General features: G+C 37.7%; 1 protein-coding gene across 3 annotated transcripts in view; it reads left to right on the top strand.

The window, feature by feature from the left end:
* LOC149563963 (uncharacterized) overlaps positions 1-24,084 on the top strand; it is a 76,930-nt gene extending 52,846 nt beyond the window's left edge. For all 3 annotated transcript variants that reach the window (XM_089827067.1, XM_089827068.1, XM_089827069.1), the window contains exons 12-15: positions 22,695-22,953; positions 23,056-23,261; positions 23,416-23,466; positions 23,580-24,084. In XM_089827067.1, the coding sequence (XP_089683193.1) occupies positions 22,695-22,953; positions 23,056-23,261; positions 23,416-23,466; positions 23,580-23,867 (804 nt within the window). In that variant the 3' untranslated portion in view covers positions 23,868-24,084. The remainder of the gene's footprint in view (positions 1-22,694; positions 22,954-23,055; positions 23,262-23,415; positions 23,467-23,579) is intronic.
* The last annotated feature ends 3,093 nt before the right edge of the window (positions 24,085-27,177 follow it).

Genomic DNA, 27,177 nt, shown 5'->3' with positions numbered 1-27,177 from the left:
TAATTCTAGAAGCTAGTATCCTACAAGTCATAAAAATTGAAAAGAGGGAATACTAGTATGTGATGAAAACAGTATCCTTATAATACATTTGTATTTTTTGATAAAACAACTGTCCATTTTTGTTCAGCAAGCTTGTTCAGAATGATGTAAGGAGGAAAGGGAAAAAGTTGACATCCTAAGAATCTTCATGTACTAAGGAAACTTATTTTGGGAAAGGGTTGCAATCTTGAAATTGTCTTCAAGTCTTGACATTAATACATTTTTAGAAGTAAATTTGATGGTGCTTCCAAATGAAATCCAGGAAAATCTGATTTAGTGGTGTAAATTAGAAATGCTTCTAGTTATGATTATGTATCCCATTCATGTCCAATGGTTGGCCAAAAGTTAAATTGCCTATAACATGATCACCATTGAATTACCCCTAGAGTATGTATTTTAATAAAATTAAACATGGCAACTTTTCTAGGTGTGTGGACAACAGCCACATCATTCACTTGTTTATTAGGATGCTATCAGCTTCTAGGATGTAGAGTCACTATTAGCAATTTTGACTTGTCCCTCAACCATTATGTTTGTACATTATTATGACATGCTTCAAAACATGATAGAAAGTGCACAAACAATTCATACATTAAATAGCATCCAAGGGACTTGATGATTGTAAAGTCGCCCATGTTTTTGATTAGGAAAACTGGTTTTGAAGGGGCCCTGAAACCCTGTACATTAAGAGACTAAAGATTTAACATTAAGTCCAAAGACAAAACATAGCAAAAAGAGACAGAGCCAACAACCGAACAAAGCCAACTACAGAAGGACAGCAGAATGATTTTTTTTTATAACAGAAATAACACTAAAAGAAGTAGAAGGAGGACACCATAAGGGACTTAGCCCAGTTTCTTAATCAGCTCAGCGGCTTGCTTCTCCAGTTGGTTCATCTTCTCAGCAGCTTCTTTGATCTGGCTGATATCCGAAGAGGCCCCTGCAGTCAGTTTCCTTGTGCTGGCCCTGGTTCTTCTCCCAGTCCCTTCCTTGCTATCAAACAACTACACCCTGATTTTCAGCAACAGTGACAATGGCTTTCTCCCCCGGACTGCCTTACAATTTACTTGTAAGAATTTTTACATGCTCATTGGAGGCTTTAAGGATTTTATAACTTTGATCCACTATATTCCTGAGAGTGCTCTCAGTCCTATTAACATTATTGTCTAGCTCCAGCACCTGGGCCTCTAGCCTATAGAAGGTCGCCATGTCAGTTAGAGAACCCAAAGGAGGTTTATCCTTCTCAGCAACATATTGGAATTTTTCTCCATCAATTCTCCCTTCCATTGACTCCATCCTATCTTTCAAATCCATAACCTGATGAAACAACCATTTAATGGATCTAAGATTATCCAGAAGGTTGTTCATGGCATTGTTCGGTAAGTGCATGACCTCCTCCTTGCTGTTATCACTAAGAATGATCAATGAGGGATCAATGAGCTCCTGGAGATCCACTTTACTTGGTTCCACCTCACTAACCTTTAGGTTAGTCTTCTCCCTCGCAATCCCTAGCCTCACCGTATCCAGGCTCATATTTTTCCAAGCCAATTTCCTACCTTTCAAAGGTGTAGGGGCTTCAACATCTACCTTAGCCTTAGCAGTTTGGGTGGGCACAAATTCCACGTCCTCTTCCTCTGGAGAGGACGCATCCCCATACTGATCCTTGATAAAATTCAGTGGGGAAACCAAACTCTAATCGCCTTTAAGATCACCTTTTCCTACTTTTTGTTTCTTTTTGGCTGGCTTGGAGTTCTTGCAGGTACCCTCTTTATCAATATCTGTGTCCATTTCATCTCTAGCATCCTCATACTCATTAGAAGAGATGACAAATTTGACTTGTTTTTTGGGCACAAGGGTCCTGCCATACTTCAAGGTCTGCGTTGTCCTCCTCTTCTCCATAGACTCCTTTTCAAACAAATCCTCATCCGACTCCACTATTTTCTTTTTCTTCTTTTTCCCAGGAGACAAATTCTTTTTCGGTGTCTTGATAAAGTGACTTGATTAAGTTAATTTATTAAACAATCCTAAAATTTAAATAATATCACAAGGACTTAATTAATTAATTAATTTAATCACTAAATAAAGGGACCAAAATAATAAAATATTGTCGGCCTATGACCTAGTGTGACTGTTTAGATACTTCTTGGAGGCCTTTATAAGTAGATGGCTTGGCATTGCAAACCATCATGGAATGCATTTGAACTCTTCTTTGTATTTTTGAAAGCTGGAGGCTGAAGGTAGTTTGTACACAATTTTAGAGGTGGAAGAACCTTCCTAGTCTATATTCATAGTTTTGCTGGTTAGCAACCACCCTAGTCTTCCTTTGGAAATATCGCCTTTGGTATTTCACATTTTGCTTTATTGTGCAAATTTGTGAAGACTTCCTTAGAAGACAGGTTGATGCAATTTGAGATATATCTTTATCATTTGAAATATAGTTTGCACAAATTTTCATCTTCCATATATTAATACTCCATTAAAAATCTACAGTATCATAGGGGAGGCTAATCCAAAGGCAAAATTGCTAGTTCTGCAATGATTCCAAATGTACAATTGGAGCATTGAGGGGAACATCACAATGTGTGGAGTAATTGGTTGTACGATGTGAAATAACCTTGTTGTATGGGCTTTAATAGTTTCATACAAGATAGAAAGGTGGGCCATACAACTACCACCATACATGAGGGCTTGGATGCTACTGTATGAGAGTGAAGGAAATTGTTGTATTGTTGGAAACTTGGATGTGGTTGAAAAACTATCCATACAAGGGGTCCGTACAAGAATGGTGTAGTTGTATGGAGGATTGTCATACAAGTGTTTTGATACATTAAAAGGTAGCCATACAGGAGTGTCTTTAGAACGACACACAATTGGGTACATTATAGTGGTTTCAGTGCTAGTGATCCTGCCAGCTTGTTGGGAGAATCATGGTACCTAATGATGGGATGGGAAATGCACATCTCGATATGACAACCATGTTAAGAGAGTTGATAAAAAGTCAACAATAGCTTAGTAAGATCATTACGAAAGGGTACCAACAGATGAAGGAGACGTTCAATCACTTGTCAAAAGCAAGGGGAGATTCACAACACTTCAACACAAGGTCGATGATGCCAACCTTCCTTTCCAAGATTGAGTGACAAGGAATGCAAACGCCCCCTTTGGCCAAGTCATTGAAGCAATTCATAGCAGAATTAGGTTGATAGTGGATGACAAATGGTCATTTCTCTCAAGGACTACATAGACCTACAAATGAAGTATCCATCCTCCAAGGGTAATGTTGTCTACAACAATAATCTAAAGCGAGAGATTGACAATGGGCTACATGACACCTTAAATCTTAAAGAGGATAAAGATATGCATACAGATCCACTTTAGTGACAAAAGGGTATGGACAAGCAAGAATCATAATTGTCTCTTCAAGTGGAGATCACACAATTCTTCATGATAGCCATAGGGGCAAGGGAGATGCTTGTACTAAGTTTGTGAAGCCAACATTGACTGATCGACTTTACGAAGATGCACTCTACTAGTGATCTTATGAATGACAAAGCTATACAATTGGTTGAAGAAAAGATCATGTTGGGGATACAAATAGGGAATGGTTCGGCATCATATGAGTCTAAGCATCAAGGACCAACACTTTTTGATGATGACAGACTCTTTAAGGGATCATGAGGATTTGCTTGGCAATTATGGGCAGGGCATTGTTTATATCAAAGTAGAGTAGTGGAAGTTAATTAGAGATTTTTACAACGTTGGATCTAGAAGGTTTAAGGAGGTAGCACATGCGGTCATGATGAGGCATGAAGATAGCTACTAGTGTTTGCGCATGTTCTGGGATCTTGGAGATTGTTAGATGGAAGATAGTTACAAATTTCTTGAGGGAAAGCAATCTTTGGGCTGGGAGGACTGTAACATCCCCAACTTTAATAAAGTGATTTAAGTTGCCATAAAAAGTTTTTTTGATCGGTATGTTGTCCTAAAATTCAAATAATATTATAAGGACTTATTTAATTAATTAATGTAATCATTAAATAAAGGGGCCCAAAATAATAAAATAATGTCAGCCTATGACCTATTGTAACTTTCTAGATGCTTCTTGGAGGCCTTTATAAGTGGATGGCTTGGCATTGTAAACCATCACAAAATGTATTTGAACTCTTCTTTGTGTTTTCAGAAGCTGGAGGTTGAAGGTGATTTATAAATAGTTTCGGAGGTGGAAGACCCTCACTAATCTATATTTGCAGTTTTGGTGGTAAGAAGCCACCCTACTCTGTCACTGAGAATATTGCCTCAGATATTCCACTTTGTGCTTTATTGTGCAGATTTGAAGTCTTCTCTAGAAGACAAATTGGTGTAATCTGAGATATATCTTTATCATTTGAATATACAGTTTTCACATGTTTCATCTTTGCATCTTCCATATTAATACTCCATTATTAATCTACAATATCATTGGGGAGGCTAATCCAAAGGCGAAACTGCTAGTTTTGTGATGGTTCCAACCGTGCACTTGGATTGTCGAGGGGAACATCATTGTGCAGGGAGTAATGGGATGTATGATGTAAAATAACCTTGTATGAGCTTTAGCAATTTCATATGGTATAGAAAGGTGGGCCATACAACTACTTTTGTGCAAGAGGGCTTTGCTGCTAACATACAAGAGTGAAGGAAACTTTCGACAGTTGGAGGTGGTTGAAAATCTATCTACATGAGAGGGCCGTATGGGAATATTGAAACTGTACGGAGGAGGGTCATACAAAAGTGCTACCGGTACATTACAGGTTAGCCGTACGAGATTGTCTTCAATATCAAACACACTAGGTACATTACAATGACATTATTAAGCATTTGTACCATTAATTTTTCTATTGAAGCAAAAATAGGAGAGAATTATAAGAGGATAACCTCGTAGTGGGCTTTTGAAGCTTAACTTTGGTGGTGCCTTGACAGTCAATCTAGGTAGGGCAAGAGCAATAGGGTTGATTAGAGATTCAAATGCCTAAGGAATGTTCCATGGAGCTTTCAAAAAATGCTGATAAATAACATGGTGGAAGTAAGGAGGCATCATGGAGTGATTGCAACTTGGTACAAATCCAACAATTGGACATCTAGTTGTGAAAGGGAATTTCAAATTCATAATGAGAGTCATGTAATCAGGTGCGAGTCCTAGTTGGAAGAGTTACTTATCTTGAATGAAGCATACCATTTTTTACATGTTAACACATTTATATGGAGACATTGCTATAGGGAAGCTAAAAAGGTTGATGAAAAACTTGCTAGCTATGGGGTTTACATATTAAAGTTACTCCTATTCTTTGAAAGGCTTGCTATCTTTGATTGAGGGGTCCTCAGGGGCACCTAGGAACATGAATATTGTGGCTATGTTTATTTCTCGCACCTTTCCGTATTGTCTTGACTCTTAATTAATTATAATATAATCAGGTTGTCATATCATTATTATTAGTAATATAACATCCTATAGATCAACCCCAAGTTTATGCATGTTAAATATTATGAAAAGTAGTTGCTCTTAGGCCACTTTGATGACATTTCATTTCCTTATATATATTAATATTTGAGCTTATTATGATTGATGGATGATTTGATTTGTGGGTTAAGGTGATGCGTAGGAACTTTAGCAAACTCTAAATGTACAATTATTGTTTAATCCAAAATTCTTGTACCCTGCTATCTATTGGAAGCTTTGTTCTCCATCACAACTGTGCAAGTCCTGAAATTTGTGCTCGGTCTTAATGGTTCAGCATGGAAGGATGGAGTCAAAATTAGCATTATTTTTCTTAGGATGATTAGTTAGAAATTGCCTAGGAAAGTGGGGTTGAGATCTTTTCTCTATCTAGGTCGTATCCTCAAATTTAACTTTAGTGATACCTTGTGCTTCCATTTCAGTACTTTATACATTCAATAGGTTAATTGGATTTGTCTGATTCAATCTGTTTTATTTAATTGCTATGCAGAAGTTGTAATGTCCTTTTTTCCAGCCTTGTTTTCTCTTGGTCTCGTAGGCTAAGCAGGATATGAAAGGAACTTTGAGGACATTTGGCCTAGGCAGTTTTAGTTACAGTCATTCCAGGGTGTTCTAAGGCAGTTTTAGGTACACTTACTATTAATAGTAAGTCATTATGGCTATATTTGGGCTTCAAGTGGTGTGTTATATCGATGGTAAATTGCTCAATATTAATAGGATCATTTATTTATCGTTGATATAATTTATTACACATTAATAAGGGCTTTAATAAAGCTAAATTTAATTATTTAACTTTTTAATGCATAATCTATAGTTTGCAGGAAATATTTAAATTAAGTGGTCCCCTTTCATTTTTATAACACATTGGAGATGTAAGAGGTAACGATGCAAGATGCTCTTGTATTTTAATAGAATTAACCATGACAACTTTTCTAGGTGTGTGGATGACAACCACCACATTCACTCATTTATTAGGTTGCTATCAGCTTCTAGGATGTACAGTCACTATAGGGATTTTGACTTGTCCCTCAGCCATTATGTCTGTACCTTATTAAGACATACAAAGTTACAAACTATCAAATGTGCTTCAAAACATATGATAGAAAGTGCACAAACAATCTATACATTAAATAGCACCTAAGGGGACTGATGACTATAGAGTCCTCATTTTCAATAAAGTGACTTAATTAAGTGGTCCTAAAATTTAAATAATATCACAAGGACTTATTTAATTAATTAATTTAATCACTAAATAAAGGGGCCCAAAATAATAAAATATGCCTAGGAAGGATGGAGTCGAGTTTAGCATTACTTTTCTTAGGATGACTTCAGTTAGAAATTGCCTAGGAAAGTGAGGTTGAGTGGTTTGAGATCTTTTCTCGGTCTAGGTCATTTCCTCAAATTTAATTCCAGTGATACCTTGTGCTTCCAATCCAATACTTTCTAGATTCAATATGTCAGTTGATTTGTGTGATTCAGTTTGTTTTATTTAATTGGTATTGATTGTAATGTCCCCTTTTCTAGCCTATTTTCCCTTGGTCCCATAGGCTAACCAGGATATGAAAGGAACTTTGAGGCCATTTGGCCTAGGCAGTTTTAGTTACGATCATTCCAGGGTGTTCTAAGACAGTTTTGGGTACACTTACTATTTATAGTAAGTCATTATGGCTATATTTGGACTTCTGGTGGCGTTGTATATTGATGGTAAATTGCTCGATATCAATAGGATCATTTATTTATCATTGATATACTTTATTACACATTAGTAAAGGCTTTTATAAAGTTAAATTTGATTATTTAACCTTTTAAATGCATAATCTATAGTTTGTAGGAAATATTTAAATTAAATGGTTCCCTTTCATTTTATAACACATTGGAGATGTAAAAGGTAACGATGCAAGATGTTTCGTACGGTTCCCCTTCATTTTCTAATGCTCAATATCAATAGGATCATTTATTTATCATTGAAATAATTTATTACGCATTAATAAGGGCTGTTATAAAGTTATGTTTGATTATTTAACCTTTTAAATGCATAATCTATAGTTTGTAGGAAATATTTAAATTAAATGGTTCCCTTTCATTTTATAACACGTTGGAGATGTAAAAGGCAATGATGCAAGATGTTTCGTACGGTTCTCTTTCATTTTCTAACACATTAGAGTTATTTATATAGTTTTTTTTCGGGTTGATGCAAGATGCTCGTGCATCGCCCCTTCTTCATAATGGTCTACAACAAGAGACAAGAGCCTACCACTGAGATGAGTTTGCCTATAACCCTCCTAGAATTTGCAAAACTTATGACCTGAAATCGTCACAAAGGTCTAACCTAATGTTGGATAACAAAAAATCTTCTTCCATGTAGACGAAGACACACTATGAACTTATGCCACGATTTTGAGGGAAAATCGGCAAACCCTTCAAACGAATTGCAAGATACCATTTTTTGAAGTTTAGAAAGCATAGTTTTTTTTGGAAAAAATGGTCAAAACCCTCAAACAAACATCCTTGACATAACATTAAAACACAAACTTCACGAATCACTAAAACTAGAGACAATTTTTGAGAAAAATTGTCCAAAACCAAACATGATTTTTTAAGGTGAAAAATTGATTAAAACCAAACAAGATTTTTGATGGGAAATTTTGATAGAAACCAAACAAACCTGGATCAAAGGATATGAAACATATTTGTTTTGTGGAAAAAATTATTAAAAGGTAGCATATGATTTTTGAGGAATTTTTTTGTTATAACCCTCCCATGAGGGAGTCATGCCCATACCGACTCCTGCTCTAATACCATGAAACTTTTAGAAATGGAATTAAGAAAAATAAAAATAAACCTAAATGACCATTAACTAAGCCTCTAGAATAACAAGCTAAATATAGCAATAATCTAGGATACTAAAACCTGTCAGATACTTGAAGGACTAACTTAGGGAATACATGTCTAATACTATGAAATGATTTTTTTTAAAACATGAACGAGGATTGACTTAGGAAATACATGTCTGTTACTATGAAGTGATTTAAAAGAAAATTATATTATAGAATCTTTACAAACCTAGTGCTCATTCAAGCAATAACATGAGACCATTACAAGCTTATTCAATCATCAAACTAAGGCAAATACAAGCTCCTTACGAGCAACCACACCATAAACAACAATTGGAAAATCAAGAGTCACAACTTAGAATCCACCTTTTACGGGGAGACAAATACAACCAATGGAAAACCAAGAGTCACATCTTAGAATTCCACAAAGGTAACCCTATTGGGATTTGAACCAGAGTCTCCACAATGAGAACTCATTTCTTCAAAACCAACTAAGCTAAACCCCTTGGATGTCTTTAAAATTATTTTGCAAGATCCATGTTTTTAATGAGAAAAAAAATTGTTAAGTTGTGAAAGTTTTTGCTGAGATGTCAATTTGGTTAAATTTGGCTTTGCCAAGTCATGAGTTTTTAAACTATGATTGAAAAAATGAACAACTTTTGTAAGATATTATTATATTTTAGTAATTTCTTAGTGTGACCTTCTGTTTTGGTTTTGATTCATGGGGCCCCACAAAACTCACATTTTTGTATGAAGAGCTCCACATTCAAATGGAATCAAGTATTTGAGCTTGAAATTACTTATGATGATGATTAGGCTGACCTTTGTGAATGTTGTCATCGACATGTTAGGATTTCAACTGTCAAAAGTCCAATTGAACATAGTAGCTATGTTCATCAAAAGCAAAATATAGAATTTCGAAGTCAAATACCCATGCCAAAAAAATTAAGAAAAAAATGAGTTAGAAGACAGTTAAATATAAGATAATTAAGGTTTATAGATGAGGGGGTCAACATTGATTCACTTTACTTATCAAACAAGGTTTTAATTTGAATTGAAAAATAACAGGAGACATGTTTCAGTTTTAGCTTTTTCCACAGTTCATTTTTTTCCCACTCTACAATTAGATATATAAAAAAAATGACTTATTTGACATCACTTATTGCCAATTGGACCAATCTCTCTCGAAAAGGCCATTGAGGACATTGATTAATGATTGCAGAAAAAGAGAGCTTGCTTTGGGTATCACGCAGTGGCATCAACCAATGATGGAGACTACCTTTGGGGTTCACAAATCATACTCACCGAAACTGATGCAGATAAGCTTATACTGCCTTTGCAAACCAATACAACCCCCTATTCATAGTGCAAACAAAAAACAGTGGCAGAATTGCAGAAAAAAATCTGGAAGAATCTTAATCAGGTTACATTCAAAGAAGATACAGCCAATTTCCTTTCATCCATGATTAAAACAGCTACAGAAAATGAATGCATTATATAGAAAAATCCATTGAACAGGAAATCTGAAAAGCAATCAGACAGTAAATTTTTATCTCCAATAGGTCTGACAGAGATTATTTCTCAGATATGTCTATCTGACTTGACAAACTCTCCTATAAAAAAAAAACTGCACAAACTAAACAACAAAACCTCTGGAAGACCACTGTATAGCCTCCATTGAGGATTAGAAACTGGATTCCAAAAATATCTAAGTAAAGGAACATCCAAATGGTGTGAACCACATCATAAAATGGATGGTTATTTCCTGCTCACCTTTTAAAAATGTCTGTATCTCTTGGTTCAGAAGAACTTGATTTAATAAACCTTACATTGAACTATATTGTTACCCATATGTATGTTCTAACCTGCTTGTAGTCTGATCTTCAAAGTATTCTCTTGGGATTCCTTCACACAATTTCATCCATCGTTCAATTTCCCAATCCGTGCTCTTCTAGGGTCAGGAGGAGGCCAGTGTTGATTTTACCATTGGGCGGGGCTGAGAAGCCATGTGAAGTTAATTATGAAGAGTTAACAAAATAATCATTGCTACTTCCACCGATAGCCTTGATAAATCCTCCCCTTGTCCCAATAATGCTTCATATAATTGCTCTTAAACTGAGTCAGCTTGTCACCAATGACCAAACTTTTGATCACATTGTTGGAGAATTTTGAAGTATCTTGCTCGTACACTCACATCTCACTATTATTCTCAATTCAGTGAGAATTACTTGTATGATCTTAAATATTTTCTCCGAATGAAGGTCACAGTCAACTGAAAATCTATCTCTTGAGGTGCATCTCTAACCTTCTTTGTTGAATTGAAATGCAGCTCTGCTTCCTTTTCATCAATTTTTTTTGTACCATGTGTCAATTTATTTGCATTTTGGGTTCCAAACATGCTTTTAGCTCGTTTCTTGGCTTTTCTAGAATTTTTTTGTTCTCTTCAGTCCATAGTTATACCGCCCTATGGGACGAGGGGACAAGTTTTTGAGATGGGGGGAACAGAGAGGACTTCATTTGGGGACGGTGGGGGGCGGTAGGGGGGGGGGGGGGGGGGTCGTGGTGTGTGTTTGGGTGGGGTCGGGGTGGCGGGGGGAGCATGTTTACTGCATAGATTAATTAAGAAACAGACAATGAATACGAACATGAACAGCAAACAGCAGAACTCTTATTATTATTCGCATATGCCCACAGTACATTATACTTCGATGATATCATATGATGATAGGATGAATACAATGCTTCCCGAAGGGGTTATAAATACTTCCCGAAGGAGTCCGTCAGCCACATACATGTTGTTACATAAAAACCTTTCCGAAGGGATCCGTTGGCTGATACACAATTTCTTTTCCGAAGGGACCCGTCGGCTGATGCACAATTTCTTTTCCTAAGGGACCCGTCGGCTGATACACAATTTCTACCGACGACATCATCCCCCCCAAAAAGAAAAGTCGTCTCCTGACGACTATTACAAAATCTCTGAGACAAATCAACAACCAAAATACATTGACTGACTAACTGGTCTTCAACACTGTCACCTTAGCCAATCTGCCCTCTGACCCTGATAGCCACCTGTGCTGCTTTCTGCCTTCCAATTCCGAGTACACTGAACCAAGTGTCACTGCACTGCCTCCAACTGGATGATCAGCTCCTCCCGAGCTCTCTACACATCCACCAAGACAACCTCAAGGCCAACACCTACTCTCAGTGCCTCCGGTACACAGACACTCCATGCCTGTAGCAGCTCTAAGTCTTCTCAACTAGTCAGACTCCCACGACTGATATCCGCAACGACTGGGGGTCCAGGGGGCAACGCCCCCGGCGGGGTCGAGGGGCAGCGCCCCTCGCCGCCAAGACCAAATTAGCACTTCGCAACCCACACAGAAATGCACGGAACACCCCATTTCTGTCATTATCTTCCGATTTTGCACTCTTTCTGGCAACCACGGATGCGTCCCATTCCCTTTGGCATCATCTGTCACTCATTCTGAACAACTTGATTCTATTTTTTATAGAAAATCTCCTGTCACCCTTCTGTGATGAAATCCGTATGGCTTCAATCTTGACACTGTCTGCTGATTGCATATGGATGCCTCCTTCTTGGAGCTGCCACGCACACGGGTTTTGATGAAACAATTCTGAAGGCGTCTTCACTATTTCAATCTTCTAGAAAAGCCGTACTGCAATATCCCACCAAGTCTTCAAAATCCGTACGACGAAAAATAACAAAATTTGGCTCCAAATTCCGTACGTTAACTTGGAGTATTGCCAAATTCAGAATTTACAAAATGTATGCTAGCAAACTCCATAAATCCGTACGGTGAAAAAGTCCATACATTCTCAGTCTATTGAAATCCGTACGGTGGTTCCAATTACAATACTCAGCTCTTAAGAACCGCACCACTTAAAAACCGTACATCTAAAAAAAGTGCACCAATCTTCAATTATGGAAACCGTACCACTTTTTCCTGAAAACCGTACGGCACTCCTTTTCCTTGAAAACGGTACGGTACATATGGAAGGCGTACGGTATTCTTCCCTTCACTATGAAATTCGTACGGTACTATTTTCTTCAAATATTGAAACTCGTACACCAAAAAGAAAACCGTACACTGCAAGAAAAAGCCGTACTTCTCATACTTTATAATATGCAAAAGCCGTACTTCCTCCAAAACCGTACGGTGAACAGTTAAGAATCCGTACGGTAAGTAGTGAAATCCGCACAGTGAAAAAGTCTGTACAATGCAAAAAAACTGTACTACAGTAAAACCGTACACCAACCCTTCAATTATGAAAACCGTACATTGTCTACAAAATCGTACTTCAAATTTGAAACACGTACATTGTCTTAAAAACCGCACTACAAATATTAAATTGTTTGGAAAACCGTACTAAAACCGTACTAAAACCGTACATCATCCTTTAGATATGAAAAATCGTACGGTACTTCCTTTTCCCTTCAGATATGAAACCGTATGGTACCCTTTAAAAAAAAAAAAAAAATTTTTAAAGAAAGAATAGCAAAGTCAGTTTACCCTTCGACCATCGTCATCGTCGGTTTGCAATGACGAAGGGGTCTCCCGAAGGCCATTTTCTAACGCAGAAGTCTTCCGCCCGTGATATATCTTCAACTTCGACCCCTTCACCGCCTGAGGCACTTCGTGTCCATCCAAAGTCCATAATTTGATTGCTCCATTGTCCCCTACTTCCTGAATCTGATATGGCTCGACCCACTTAACTATGAACTTGCCTAGTTTGATCTCATTCCACTGTTCGAGTTGAAACCTGCTACGCTTGTTCTGTGTCATCTCCATATCGCCCAGTTTGTTCCTGAAGTTCACTACCATGGACTTCGTCAATTGCCCCTTCTGTCCGTCTATAACACATTCACTCTGTACTGCTACAACTTTTATTGAACCCTTCCTCTTTGTTTCCTGTGTAGACCGTATCATGTGCCTTCCTTGCTGCCGATACCTTTTTGCTATATCTGTGGTTTGACGTAATACTTTCTTCCTGCGTAGTCGAACAGTAGAATCTTTCCTTCTTTTGGGTTCGTACTGTATGTTCTGTCCTTCAGCTTCAGTCATACCCACGTTTCCTTCTTCGGCTTCTCTGTATTGCTTCGAACATTCATTTCCTCCTTCGGCTTCTCCATGTTCCTTCAAAGATTCATTTCCTCTATCGGCTTCTCTGTGTTCCTTTGGACATTCATTTCCTCCTTCGGCTTCTCCATGTTCCTTCAAACATTTATTTCCTCCATCGGCTTCTGTGTGTTCCTTCGGACATTCATTTCCTTCTTCTTTCTTACCTTCGTCGATCCTTAGCATATTACAACTTGGAAAGAGCTCGTAATCCTCTATCTGCCAATGGTAAAGACCATTTACTGAATCTAGATCGTCATCTCCTTCCAATCGTAGGACTCCCTCCTGATCGGGTTCCATACTTTGCCTCCTCTCATCATCTTCTCCTTCGGAATCCGACGATAGAGCTTCTTCTCCAACCATCTGAGTGTGTAGATCGATGACATACTTTCGGCCTTTGCTTTCGAGTGATAAAGTATTTTTCTTCCAATCGTGCTTTGCCTTGGCTTGTATCAGCCACCCTCGGCCCAAAATGACATCACATCCTCTCCGCTTCAGTGGGATCACAACAAAGTCCAACAGGAACGGTTGTGTTCCAATCGTCACTGGTTGCGCTGTGAGTACTCCCAATGGCTTGATTCCATGTTGATCGGCTGTTAACAACTGGAAGGTAGATGGCCACAATGTTGGTTGTCCCAACTTTTTCCAGGTATCCTCTGGCAGCACATTAACACCGGACCCTCCGTCCACGATCGTGTCCGTTATTACAGTCCCGAGAATGCCCATTTCAACAACCGCCGGATAGCGTCCAGATGAAAGAGCTAACAGCATCGGATCTTCTGCACTTGTGCCACTTCCCTTCTCCTTTTTGTCCATTGTACTTGCTCCACTTTCCTGCTTCCTTCCACGTTCTCCTGGTAGTTGAGCAGCGGGAATGATGTTTGTGAGTGCCGATCGGAGCTGAGGCGTAGTGAGCAACAGATCACTTATCCTGACGGGTATCTCGGCTTGCAATATTTGCCGTACAATGTTCTGTTCTGCGCAGTTCCGTACGGAGGTACTCGGCGTGTCCTTCAGGTGTGCCATTTCTGCCTGTGTTGCTTTTTGGATCTCTGCCCGTGCTTCCTCTAGTCTCTTCTTTTCTTCCGCTAGGTCAGGGTACACTTTCGCTTGCTTCCGAGTGATTGCCAAAACTTCTTCCTCATCCATCCCAACAGTAATCAAGTTTACTTCGGACTTCGGGCACCTAGCATCTTCATGATCACCAGGTCCACACCATCTGCATAACAACTTTGGTGTGTTCGCCGTTGTACACTCTCGGGCGAAGTGACCCCACAGATTGCATGCGCGGCATTGAACAATCGGTCGACCATTCGCATCATACTGAATTCGACTCCTTTTGCTTGTATAGTTGTTGCTGCTATTGTTGTTATTTTGACCGTGCCGGTTGTTTTTGTATCCGCCCGATGTGGCACCTTCCGTACTGGTGTTCCCGTTCCCTCCGGACGGGGATGCCTCCTGTGTCAGGAACACTTGCTGGGGTGTTCTTGTTTTCAAATTGAAAGGGCATTCCTTTACTGAGTGTCCCATAATCTGGCAGATCTCGCAAAATTGCTCTTTCGGGCAGGATCCCTTCGTATGGCCTTCCTTCTTGCACTCCGTGCACCATAGTTCATTGCCCTTAGTTTCCTTGTTCATGTTCTTGAATTCCTTCATCATTCGAATCATGTCTTTTTGAAGGGCACGAACCTTCTTTTTGCTTCCCTCGTCATCGTCACTGCTATCTTCTCTTGAAGGCTCATCGTCATTTGAATCCGATGAGCTGGTCTTCTTCTTCTTTGTCTTCTGGTCACTTTCGAAGTTCAACGCCCGATTGTATGCTTCAGTATATGTCGATGGTGGCACGATCTTCATCTTTTTCCGCAGCTTCGGGTGAAGGCCTTCAATGAACCATCTTTTCTGGAGCCCATCTGCCGGCTTATTCTCCATTTTACTGATTAAGTCTTTCAACCTCCTGGCGAAGACCCGTACTGTTTCATTCTTCTTTTGTTTGGTATTGAATATCTCCGCTACAATTTCATTATCATCGCGCAGAAGTTGAAATTCTGTGATGAACTCCTCCTTAATGTTATCCCAACTGTTTAACTTTTGTGGATCAGTATCAGTAAACCAATCAATCGCAACACCCTGTACGGTAGCGAGAAATTGTCAGATCCATTCGTTTGTATTTGTTATGCCATTTGCCCTCCAAATCGTTTCACATGTTTTACAATGTCGAATGGGATCAGCTGCTTCATCACCATCAAATTTAGGCAATTTTTCCTTCGGACCTGCCATTATCACTATATGTTGGGGGTTTTGTTATGTACCTGCGCTGTTTTGCACTCTCGCGCTGTTTTGAACACCCGCGTTGCTCTGAGCTCTCGCGCTGTTTTGAACACTCGCGCTGTTCTGCACACCCGCGCTGTTCTGGACACCCGTGCTGTTCTGGACACCCACGCTGTTCTCTACACCCGCGCTGTTTTCAACACCGGTGCTGTTTTCAACACCCACGCTATTTTTTGCTTCCGCGCTGTTTTCAATACCCGTGCTGTTTTCTGCTTCCGCGCTATTTTCAATACTCGCGTTGTTTTCTGCTTCTGTGCTGTTTTCAACACCCGTGTTGTTTTCGACTTCCGCGCTGTTTGGTGAAGAAGAGGGTTCATCAACCGAAGTTGTTCGTTCCGGAAGTATATCTCGGACGAAGAGGTCACTCCACGCTCGTGCTCCCTCGGCACTCCGAGCCGTGCGAGTTGATCTCCTTCCATCAGGATTCTCTTCCCGTGGCGTATGCAGGTTCAGAAATTCCTCCTTCGCTTCTTCCACCAACTCAAGCCGTTGTCGAATCAATCCTTTCGCGCTCTTGTTTTTGTCGGCAATTTTCTGAAATCTCCTTCGACGCTCTGTCTGCTGAGCCAGAATTAAATTTTTCTGCGCAACACGTATGTCATCTTTTTCTTTCAGCTTATTCTTATCTTTGTTCAACTGATTCGGCATTTAATTCATATCCGCCTGCCTGCGTATCAGGTCCATCAGGCAACGGCGCCAAATGTTTACTGCATAGATTAATTAAGAAACAGACAATGAATACGAACATGAACAGCAAACAGCAGAACTCTTATTATTATTCGCATATGCTCATAGTACATTATACTTCGATGATATCATATGATGATAGGATAATACAATGCTTCTCGAAGGGGTTATAAATACTTCTCGAAGAACTTTCCCGAAGGAGTCCGTCGGCCACATACATGTCGTTACATAAAAACCTTTCCGAAGGGATCCGTCGGCTGATACACAATTTCCTTTCCGAAGGGACCCGTCGGCTGATACACAATTTCCTTTCCGAAGGGACCCGTCAGCTGATACACAATTTCTATCGACGACAGAGCAGGTGTGTATATACTATACATATGGTACTTAAAATGCTAGTTATGAAAAGATGTACTACAATTATACAATATAAGATATAAAGATATAAAAAACTTAAACATTGAATATTGCATTGAAGTTTTGAACTGAAACATCATGATTCATGATCAAATGACAAACAATGAACATTGAACATCAGCAAATAAAATAGTGACAAATTATGTAATTTTAAATTTATAATATATATTAGTCTTTAGATCAATAGTTCTACTATCTACTAGTAATCAATGATCATATGAGTCATGACATAAAGATGATGCCTTATTTTTTAATTTTTTAATGTCCCCCATCTTGTTGCCGTGGGAGATATCCCGGCATCCCCCCGCACTTAAAGGGGATGCGGTTGCATCCCCCCGCATCCACAGGGGACGCGGAGACGTCTCCGATAGAGGTGGCACTTTGAGTGGCACCACCCGAGACGCCGAGACGTCGTCCCCCCATCTTGGGTGTGGCCCGGTTTTGGTGGGGGGACACGTCCCCATGTTACACTGCTTCAGTCTCAAATCTGGCTTTTGATAGAAGAGATTAAGCTGTAATTCCAAATGCTCCTTCCTCTTTCCACAATTTTAAGTGTTTTTTCCTTCCTTCAGCTTTTACCTCATAAGTATTCTCCTTACCATGGTGTATTCTACTCTAGTCATACTGTTAGGGCCTACTAGCAAATTATAAGCATCCATGGATACTCCATCATATAGCACTTATCCACATAAGGGCCAATTTCGAAAGAAGCAATTCAAGATTTATCCACAAGTGCATTATAATCCTTCTTCAACCAAGAAATCTTGTAAGGCTTAGATTTTGAAATGCAATCAAGCTACATTTTGTTAATGATTTATATTGACTAGATTGTAAGTAAATTCATGCATTTTGTTTGGAGGATCTTCTTCTTTCAATCAACTTTCAAGGTTTCTTTGTTAAGAGATTTCAAGGTTCTCTGTCGTCTTTGTCTCGACTTCTGTGAAACGTTGTTCTTTTGGGGTTACCATTGCCCTTTTGGGAGGATAGATTCACTGGCTTCGTTACAACTGAACATCTCAAGGGCATTCAAAATCAGGGCTTGTCCTCTACCTTGTAGTCTTCTCTTCCTTTAGAGTTTCTCTTTACATTCTCACCTTCTAGCTCATCATTTGTGCTAGGTTTTGAGGATACCGCTGTATTGTAGTTGCCCACCGTTTATACTCACCATTGTGCTTCTTTAGTTCAATGTCTGTACCTGTAAAGCATATTCACATTCCTTGTCCATAGTAGGCAGTATACACCCTAACAAAGGCGAGCTTATCTGGAAGTTAAAAATTAAGGTCATTGACATATCAGGCTCCAGCTTGCCCTTTAGTCTCTAGTATATTTGTCCAAATTTGAAGCCTCATAAATTGCTTGCTATAAGCTTTTATTGATTGACCCATTTGTTTTAAGTTCTGAAGTCTTTAAATATTTTTTGTTGGTAATTAAAAGGGAAGAATTGAGTCCTTAGATGTTTTAGGATCGTAGGCCCTAGTCTGATTTTTTCTTCCCGTGTCTTTTCATCCAACTGTGCATATCTTCCAGAATAGAACTACATGCAACTTCAATTTGTATTGTGCGATTTTTACTGTTTCAGGATCATTTTGTCTCTGTCTTCCATTTCAAAATAGATCTCTAGCTCCTAGGCCCAGTCTAAAAATATATCCGGGGTGAGAATTCTTCTAGTCTAAATATCAACTTTTACTGTTTCAAATAGCCTCGCTATGTGGTCTACTGCCCTAGCAACATTTTCTCTGTTCTTTTGTTTCTCTTCAGTCCTATGGAGATGTAATCTGATAACAATGATTTCTTCCCGACCCATTCATCCATCATCACCATTTCTTTGTCTTCCTCCTACACCTTCCTTGTTTAATGCATACTCTCTTTTCAGCCATTAATAAACTTGGTATAATTTATGTCTCATAATTAGTTAATGCATAACATTGCAATTTGCATTGGAGACACTTAAGGAATTGCTTATCTAGGAAATATGGTCGTAGGAGAAATTCTGCCGTTGGTGGTGCTATCTTGTCACTAGATTTTCATAGCCACTTATTGTGGAATGATAATTCCATCTTTGGTGGATTCTTTTCTCCTACCTACCCTACATCCCATTGAGCCACATGTCATCCATGTGTGCTCTCTTCTCCTTTTGCCTTGCTTATATAAGAAGACACATATACATTGTGCAGTTCAGCTTTTTGCATCTTCATGAGATTACAGTTTGTTCTTGTCTATTTTGTTCTCTTTCTTTTGTGCTATTCATTGGCCTCTAGATCTTGGGTTGCCATAGGAGAATTCTTACATGGTATTAGAGCTTGTTGGTGCAAATTAGAGGTTACCATCACATTAAGGAGGTCCAGAAACTCAGAATTTGACTTATGTTTCATCCAAATTGGACATTGGAGGCCAAATCTACAACCATTTGAAGTTTGGAGGTTTGGCGGCAATTCAGGCATAATAGGTATGCAAACGATTTTTTAATAGTGTTATCTCAGTCATATAGACTCCTTTTAAAAAAATTTTGATCAATTTTTTCTTTTTTTATTTGGGTAGAATTTCGTACTCTACACAGTGGTGTAAGTAATTTATGATCTTTTTGCTTGAGTTTAATTTTGTTTTTGCAACTTCCAAGGCCTTGTTTGTGTTCAAATGCATTTTTTGGAAAGTGTATAATTTTTTAATATTTTACAATGGTGATATCACTTTATAGTGAGTAATAATTGTACTTTTAGAATTTGCTTAGTTTTGCAATTGTAATGCATAGAGCTTAGTTTGGCCGTTTGCAATAGTGATCTAAGTTTATAATAGCTTTACTGTGACAATTGTAATCACTAAATGGAAAGTCCAAGAAAGAACAAAATAGAAAAAAAAAAAAAAATCTTTACTACTTAATTAAGTTTTGAAGTAATAATTAAAAAAATAAAAATTCTATAAATATTTAAATTGGGAACATGATTTTTGTCCACCTATCATACCTGTTACTATGATCTATCTTCTGCCTGACAGCTACGGGTCAATTACTAATTTTTTCTTGGCACATTAGTCCAATCGGAGAGCATCATCAACAATCATTGGCAACACATTTTTTGGTGGCATTATTATCAGTTTCCACATTTGCATTTTTATCATTTGAACTTTTATTCTCTTAGATGAGCTATGTTGTACACGCACTAATATAAAGTGCCATTCTTCTTTATACTTTTTCATTGATGACATATTTGATATGATTCTCCTTTACTTATTAGCATCTTGTTGGACTTGTTTAATGGTTCTAATTGGGACTTAAAATGATCCTATCTGCCATTGGTGAGTATCCAGTTGATGCTTAAGAAGGAGCCTCCATGCTTGATCTTCATCATATTGTAGTGGGTGATTTATCATCAGTTCATCAGCATTGATCCCTGGTTTTGTCAAACTTTGGCATTCTTGGCTCAATTTTGACTCTATTTTCTTCCTATGGAGTATTTGTTGACATGTAATGCCATCTTTGTAGGAGATTGACATTGAGGGGAGATTAATTGGTCTTTCTTCTCTCTTATTGGGGTTACTTTTTCCTCATACGAGGTTTTGTTCTTCTCATACATCCTTGAGAGTAGGTGTTCTCATCTCTCTTTTGGAGAAGAGTTTTCTCCCATGTGGTTTTCTCCCTTTCTCTGTTTGTGAGATTTGCATTTGCATATGTGCATGGGTATGTTAAATGGCCTAATAGTTGGACCCATCTTGCTTTATTAGATTGAGTCTACATTGTTTTAAGTTACACTTTAGCGGGGATGTTGGTGTAATTTGTGTCGTACATAATTACACATAGGATAATTCGTAACATAGTAATTTGATAAGAGACACTTAGGGAATTATAACTAAGGAATATGGTTGTAGGGGAAATTCCACCTTTGATGGTGTTATCTTATTATCACATTTTTGTATCCACTTATAGTGGAATGATAACTCCACCTTTAGTGAAATTATCTATTATTTTTTCCTACCCACCTTTGCATCTCATTGAGCTATATGTCATCTTTGTGTGCTCTCTTCTCCTTTTGCATTGTGTATAAGCAGGCACATGTACATTGTACTTAGCTCAGTTCAGCTTTGCACCTTGATGAAAATACAGTTTGTTCCCATTTTGTTCTCCCTTGCTTTTCTGCTATTTTTTGGCCTCTAAATCTTGGATTTCTTTAGGCAAATTCTGACAGTTTCTTTTGAAATCAGAAAATAACACAGCTATCTAATTGGTTTCTATTTTCTGCACCCATGGCCATGGTCATGGCCACAGCCACAGCTCTCCTTGAAGTTATCCAATTTTTTTGTTTTGTTTTAGTGACAGCCACAAACTCTCTGCTATTAACACCTTTGAATGCTCTGATACCAAAACTGACGCAGACCATCTTTGTGGCTCCAAATCGTGTTTTTTGAAACTAATGCATATAAGTTTCTACTGCAAGCTAGTCTGTAGAGTCAAACAATACTCTGGCCCTGCAAATAAACTCCAAAGGAATATCCTGTTCATGCGATGTGTACTTGAGACGAAAAAACAATAACAGTTTGTAGAAGATATGGCTAAGTTCTTTTTATTCATGGCTGAGCTCCAGAAAATGAATAAAAACCCACAGCATAGATCTACCTCCAATACACCTGACATGAATTATTTCTCAGATCACACTCTCATGCGAAAAAATCCTTAAAAACTAAATAACTGCACAAACTAAATAGGGAAACTACAAGAAGACTACTCGACAGCCTCCAGCGACAGTTACAATCTAGATTCCAAACGTATCTAAAGTTTAAACAAAGAGAACATAAGAATGGTGGGAATTCCAGCATAAAATGGATGGTTACATAAAAAAGATACACAATGATTTCGGCAAAGATAAAATCTGTAGGTTGATTACTTTATCTTTTGTCAAAACTGCATATCTCAGAAAAGTGGATTTGACATATGCAACATGAGTTTGACTTTCGCTTGAGTAGAAATTTACTAATATCAATACTCTATACTAATAAAATATGCTGTAGACTATGTTAGAGAGAGTTAATTGTTTATTTGACCACTGATATCATCAAGGCACTTCAAATGTTCCTTGGTTGATGAGTGCAGTAGATTTTAATTTGACTATCATATATGCTATGAATCTGCTCCTGTAGATAAAGAATTATATATCTAAGAATTAATTATTATTGAGTCTATCCATTACTAATTTCTAAAATTTGGTGCTCTTTATTACATATGCAGTGGTTTATTGGCAGTAATTGGTGCGATTTAGGATAGGGATACTCTCGAGTCTCATGGCTGTCAATGGTTTTAAATTTTTAATATATGCTTGAGCATCATGTTGAATTGGAGCAGAGATGGAGAGATTCTTTAATTACCTGAGGTTAAGTAGCAAGTTCTTTTTGAAAATAAGCAGCTATGGTTTATGTTTTATATGCTTTCCTATGTCATCTTTTAGTCCGTTGTAAATGGACATACATCATGCAGATGGAATGAAGATAGCTTCTTTAGTATACATCAGTATTTAAACTTCTAAGCAAAATGTTTGTAATTTGATTCAATTCAAAAATGCTGTTCTACTTTATCCATCTCAAATACAGCTAATGATCCTTAATATATGGCGAAATTTTGATTGCCAAAGCTTTCTTCAATTTTATTCAATATTTGGCGTCAATAGTTTTGTGAAAACTTCTCTTGAAAAACACAGGAGGATCTGGAAACGTATATAGGTCCAAGCAATCTAAATTTTATTTTATTTAATATAATAGATTTTTATTGGACAGGGTCATCATCTAGATTTACGATTAGTCCGGGATCAGTGGCTCTTGATTGATCCTGGTGCAGAGATTATCATGTCAAAGGCAAATGAAGACAGAACTACTGATGATTTTAAAGAGCTTGGGCGAAGGTTAGCACAAGAGGTTTCACATTTTCTAGAGAGAAAATTAGCTTCAGCTTTGCGAAAGGACACTTATGGTAGTTTCAGGCTTAGTTTTGTTGGACATTCAATTGGTAATATCATCATCAGAGCTGCATTGACAGGTATATTTTGTATGAAATGTAAGCCTTTCTGTTCTTTCAAATTTGCCAGAGTGGAGTGCCAGCTCAAAGTTTTAGAATCTTGATGTATTTTGTGTTTTCCAGATGCTGCAATGATGCCATATCTGAACAATCTATATACCTTTATGTCTGTCTCGGGGCCTCATTTAGGATACTTTTACAGTTCAAACACTCTGTTCAGTTCTGGTTTATGGCTTTTCAAAAAGCTAAAAGGATCTCCTTGTATGCACCAACTAACATTTACAGATCAAACAGATATTCATAACTGTTTTCTTTTCAGGCTAAGTCAGGTTTCACTTCATACTCTCTCATTTTGCTCCTTCAATTTATGTATTTTGTCAATCAATCTCAAATTTAAAACTACTCGTTTTGAATAATCCTGTTTTTATTGCATGAACCATTGAACTCTACCAGTCTAATCTTTGATTTGTAATTTTGGTTCAGGAAAAAACTTTTGAGCATTTCCAAAATGTAATTTTACTATCATCTCCACAGGTAATTTATTGACATAATGATAATCTATCATATTGCATTTTGTACTTATACATCTTTCTCAGTACATGAGTGGGGATTGATCATGGGATAACGTGTATAATGTGACCAAACAGGATCGCTATGTTCCCTATCATTCTGCACGTGTTACAATATGCCAAGCAGCCATCCAGGATTCCAAGAAAGGACCAGCTTACAAAGCCATGCTGAAAAATTCCTTGGATCAGATACTAATGCCTGCTACAAGTGAACGGCACTTTGTACGTTGTGATGTGAACTTTAATACTACTTCTCAGGCTGGAAGCCTCAATAATTTTATTGGCCGAACAGCTCATATTGAATTTTTAGAAACCTGTCTATATGCAAGATTTTTAATGTGTTCGTTGCCTAAGATGTTTTCTTGATTGTAGGCCGAGTACATAGATATTAGTGTCCTTGTAAGGCTGCAAGCCAGTTTATGGAACCTATATGACATATATGGTTCTTAAGCTCAATTTCCATACTAGTTGTATTATCTACTCTAAGATGTTCTTGAGATTGTCTGACCATCTTCTGCATAGGAGGGGGTTGTAAATTTATTTTTCCTTTGAGGCTAAGGAAAAGAAGTTATTCTAATATGCCCATCCAGTGTGCCATAAAACCATGAAGCTTGGTGCATATAATCTTTAAGTCTTCATGCAGAAATTACTATCATTGACACACATGATAAACTGTCAACACGAGAGGCCTTTAACCTCTGGCTTAAAAAGCATGCATGTATGGATTGTTCATATGATCAAACGGGAGAAGTGAAAAATATCTTGGATTTAAGTTTTCAGTTTTTTTAAAAGGGTGGGGCGTGGTAGGGTTATAGGGAGGGAGAGATATAGAGGATTCCAAGTGATTTAACAATAAGCCGGCAAAATTATCTGTGTGTCTGCACCTTAATTTTTGTTCATTGATATTACTTAAGTCAGGGTCCCTCTATTTTTGGGAAATATTTTTTGTTAGGGATCTGTTAATGAGTTGCCCTGGTCAGTCGCGTGATGCTTGAACTTGTCTTAATAATGGTAAAACAATTCAGATACAGGAAAGCAAATATTTAAGTGGGAAAAGTATCATGAAATATGGATTTGTGTGAGGTTTAAGTATGATGTCACAGGGGAGAGGATTACCTGAAAACATTCCAGTGGTCGTGATAACAGTTGTTAAATTGGTACACACATTTGCTAATTTAATATTTAATATTTTTGACACAACATTGTATCAATACTTGTGACTTAAAAGTTTAAAAAAATAAATAAATATTAGAATATTTAAGAAACCAGGAACGTCATAGTAAAGTATCTAGACGTGAAAGTATCACCAGTTTTGGCAGGAGACTATACCAACAATATTGAGTCCCAGCTGGACTATACATATGAACTAAACCTACTGGTAGATATTGCTAGTAATGCATTCTATAACTTGATTATCAACAACAGGGATAGTATCAGCTTCCGAAGTAACTGGTTCCTGTTGAACTTGACCATTGGTAGCCTAGTTCTCTTGATAAACCTGGGTCTCATTCACACAGTCAGTGCGGATATCTTATGTGTACACTCCCAGTTTTCCTTGCTCATTTTCATTCAGCATATCAGAATATGAGTCGAAATATTGGCTAGATTATACATCCTTTCTAAATAGAATCACAGCACCCTCTTGGATCAAAGTCGTGAACCTGCCTTTTGGAACTTCCAACACAACAGAAACCTGAGACATGATATGAAAATGGAGTTTATAATTAAACTCGGTGAACTCCCTCTTTTTGTTTTGAAAAATATCTCCGTTTCTCCTTCAAAGAAACCATAAAATTTCCATAGTAAGAAGAAACCAAAACTTAGTCATATTGATGACAAAGGGATCTGAAAAGCTTGCAAGAATTTCATGCCAGAATATGCCAATTTTGTACATATGTTTTAATTCTAGGTAAGAGGTTTGCCAAGAAAAATAGACCAGGTTTCATCAGAAATCTTGCACTAAAAAAAAGTGCTCAAAAGATTCAAGACAGCAACATAAGGAACAAAGACCAAACTCCAAACCCAGCGATGTTAATCTAGAACCAACTGTAAGTTTCTTAAGCAACAAAATCTATGTGAAGGAAGACGTGGGAAGGAAGGTGGTGGACTATATTGACCAGGGAAGGAAGTGGAAGAAACTATATAAAGACACTTACTCTCAGGAGGATATTCAGCTTCTTAAGGAGTTGGAAGAGTTGTTAGGAGCACAAAGACCCCCAATTCTAATCCAAGAGGATATTAGGGTTTGGGGCTTAACTTCTAGTGGCAATTTTATAGTCAAATCGGCTTACAAACACCTCTTTAGTAAGGACCTTTGTCCCCCATTATGGAGTAAAGTTTGGATTAGTAATCTACTCCCTAAAATTTTTTTTTTCTGGTGGACTGTTCAGCATGGTAAAGTTTTAACTCTAGACAATCTGAAAAGAAGGGGTTTTTTTATCACAAACCGATGCTATCTCTGCAAAGAAGAGGAGAGTATCTTTCACCTGTTCCTTGAATGCCAGTACACCTTAAAGATTTGGGCTAAGGTGTGGGAGAAATTTGGTTTGAATTGGGTTTTGAAGGATAACTTATGTCAATTTGTGGAGAATTGGAGTTGTCCCTTCTATCACCCAAAATTGGTTTTCTGTGGAGAATTGGTCCACCATATATTTGTTGGCATACATGGAAAGAAACAAACAAAATATTTTGGGAGGAGGAAAAACTTGCGGAGGTGGTTATGAGAATCATGAGAAATTGCTGAAAGAAAATATAAGGGTTGCCATGTCGCTTGTAGATATTGTGTAGCCGACGGGTTGATATCGTCAATAAATATTGTGTAGCCAATGGGTAGATTAGCATATAGTCATTAATTGTTATGTAGCCGACAGACCCCTTCGGGAAGGTTCCGTGGGAAGTATATGTACCCCATCCAAGATCATTGTAATCATAATTGTAAGCATTATGTAATCTCTTTGGCATATGCAAATAATAAAAAGATTATTGCTGTTACATGTTTCTGTTTATTATATGTATGCATTGATCTATTTACCAAGGTTGCATGGGGATGGGGGTACTTTGGGTACTTAGGGTACTGGTATAGGTACCGGTACGGCTGTTTTTCATAAAGGGGATGTGGGTACTTGGTTATCAAACTTAATTTTTAATTATACTTTTATATTCATAGAAAATCTGAAATTATGAGACATGAAAAGTTTTTTGAAAACAAGAATAGTGATAAAGTTTGTTAATGTAATGTATTGTTTTCAGTTTCAGATTGTTGTATGTTTGTAATAAAAATATATGATAACTATGTAGATGCATAACAGAGAAGGTAGACTTTAAACATGAACAAGATAATCATAAATCATATGATAATGACATATTGCAAATGATAAACTTCTGACTTGAACAATGATAAAGTTCATTGTTAATCAATATTGTATCAAAGTTTCAAACTAATTAGGTGTTGAATTAAGCTTGATAAACAAGCTGATACGCAAACAAAAAATCGAAAAAATAATTAGAAATATTAATCAACATCCTTAGCTATGATGCTCTCCACTGAGTACCCGATACTTAGGATACGTGTACTCGGTACTTGGGTACATGGGTACGAGTACTAGGGGTGTGGGTACGAGTACCCATGCAACCTTGCTATTTACCCGTATAGTAAACATTTGGCGCCATTGCTACA

Source organism: Cupressus sempervirens, chromosome 4, assembly GCF_028749045.1.
Source record: "Cupressus sempervirens isolate cs-2001-9-10 chromosome 4, ASM2874904v1, whole genome shotgun sequence".
In the NCBI taxonomy this organism is placed as follows: domain Eukaryota; kingdom Viridiplantae; phylum Streptophyta; class Pinopsida; order Cupressales; family Cupressaceae; genus Cupressus; species Cupressus sempervirens.
The sequence above is the reverse complement of the archived record's forward strand: the minus strand, read 5'-3'. Positions and strand labels throughout refer to the sequence as shown.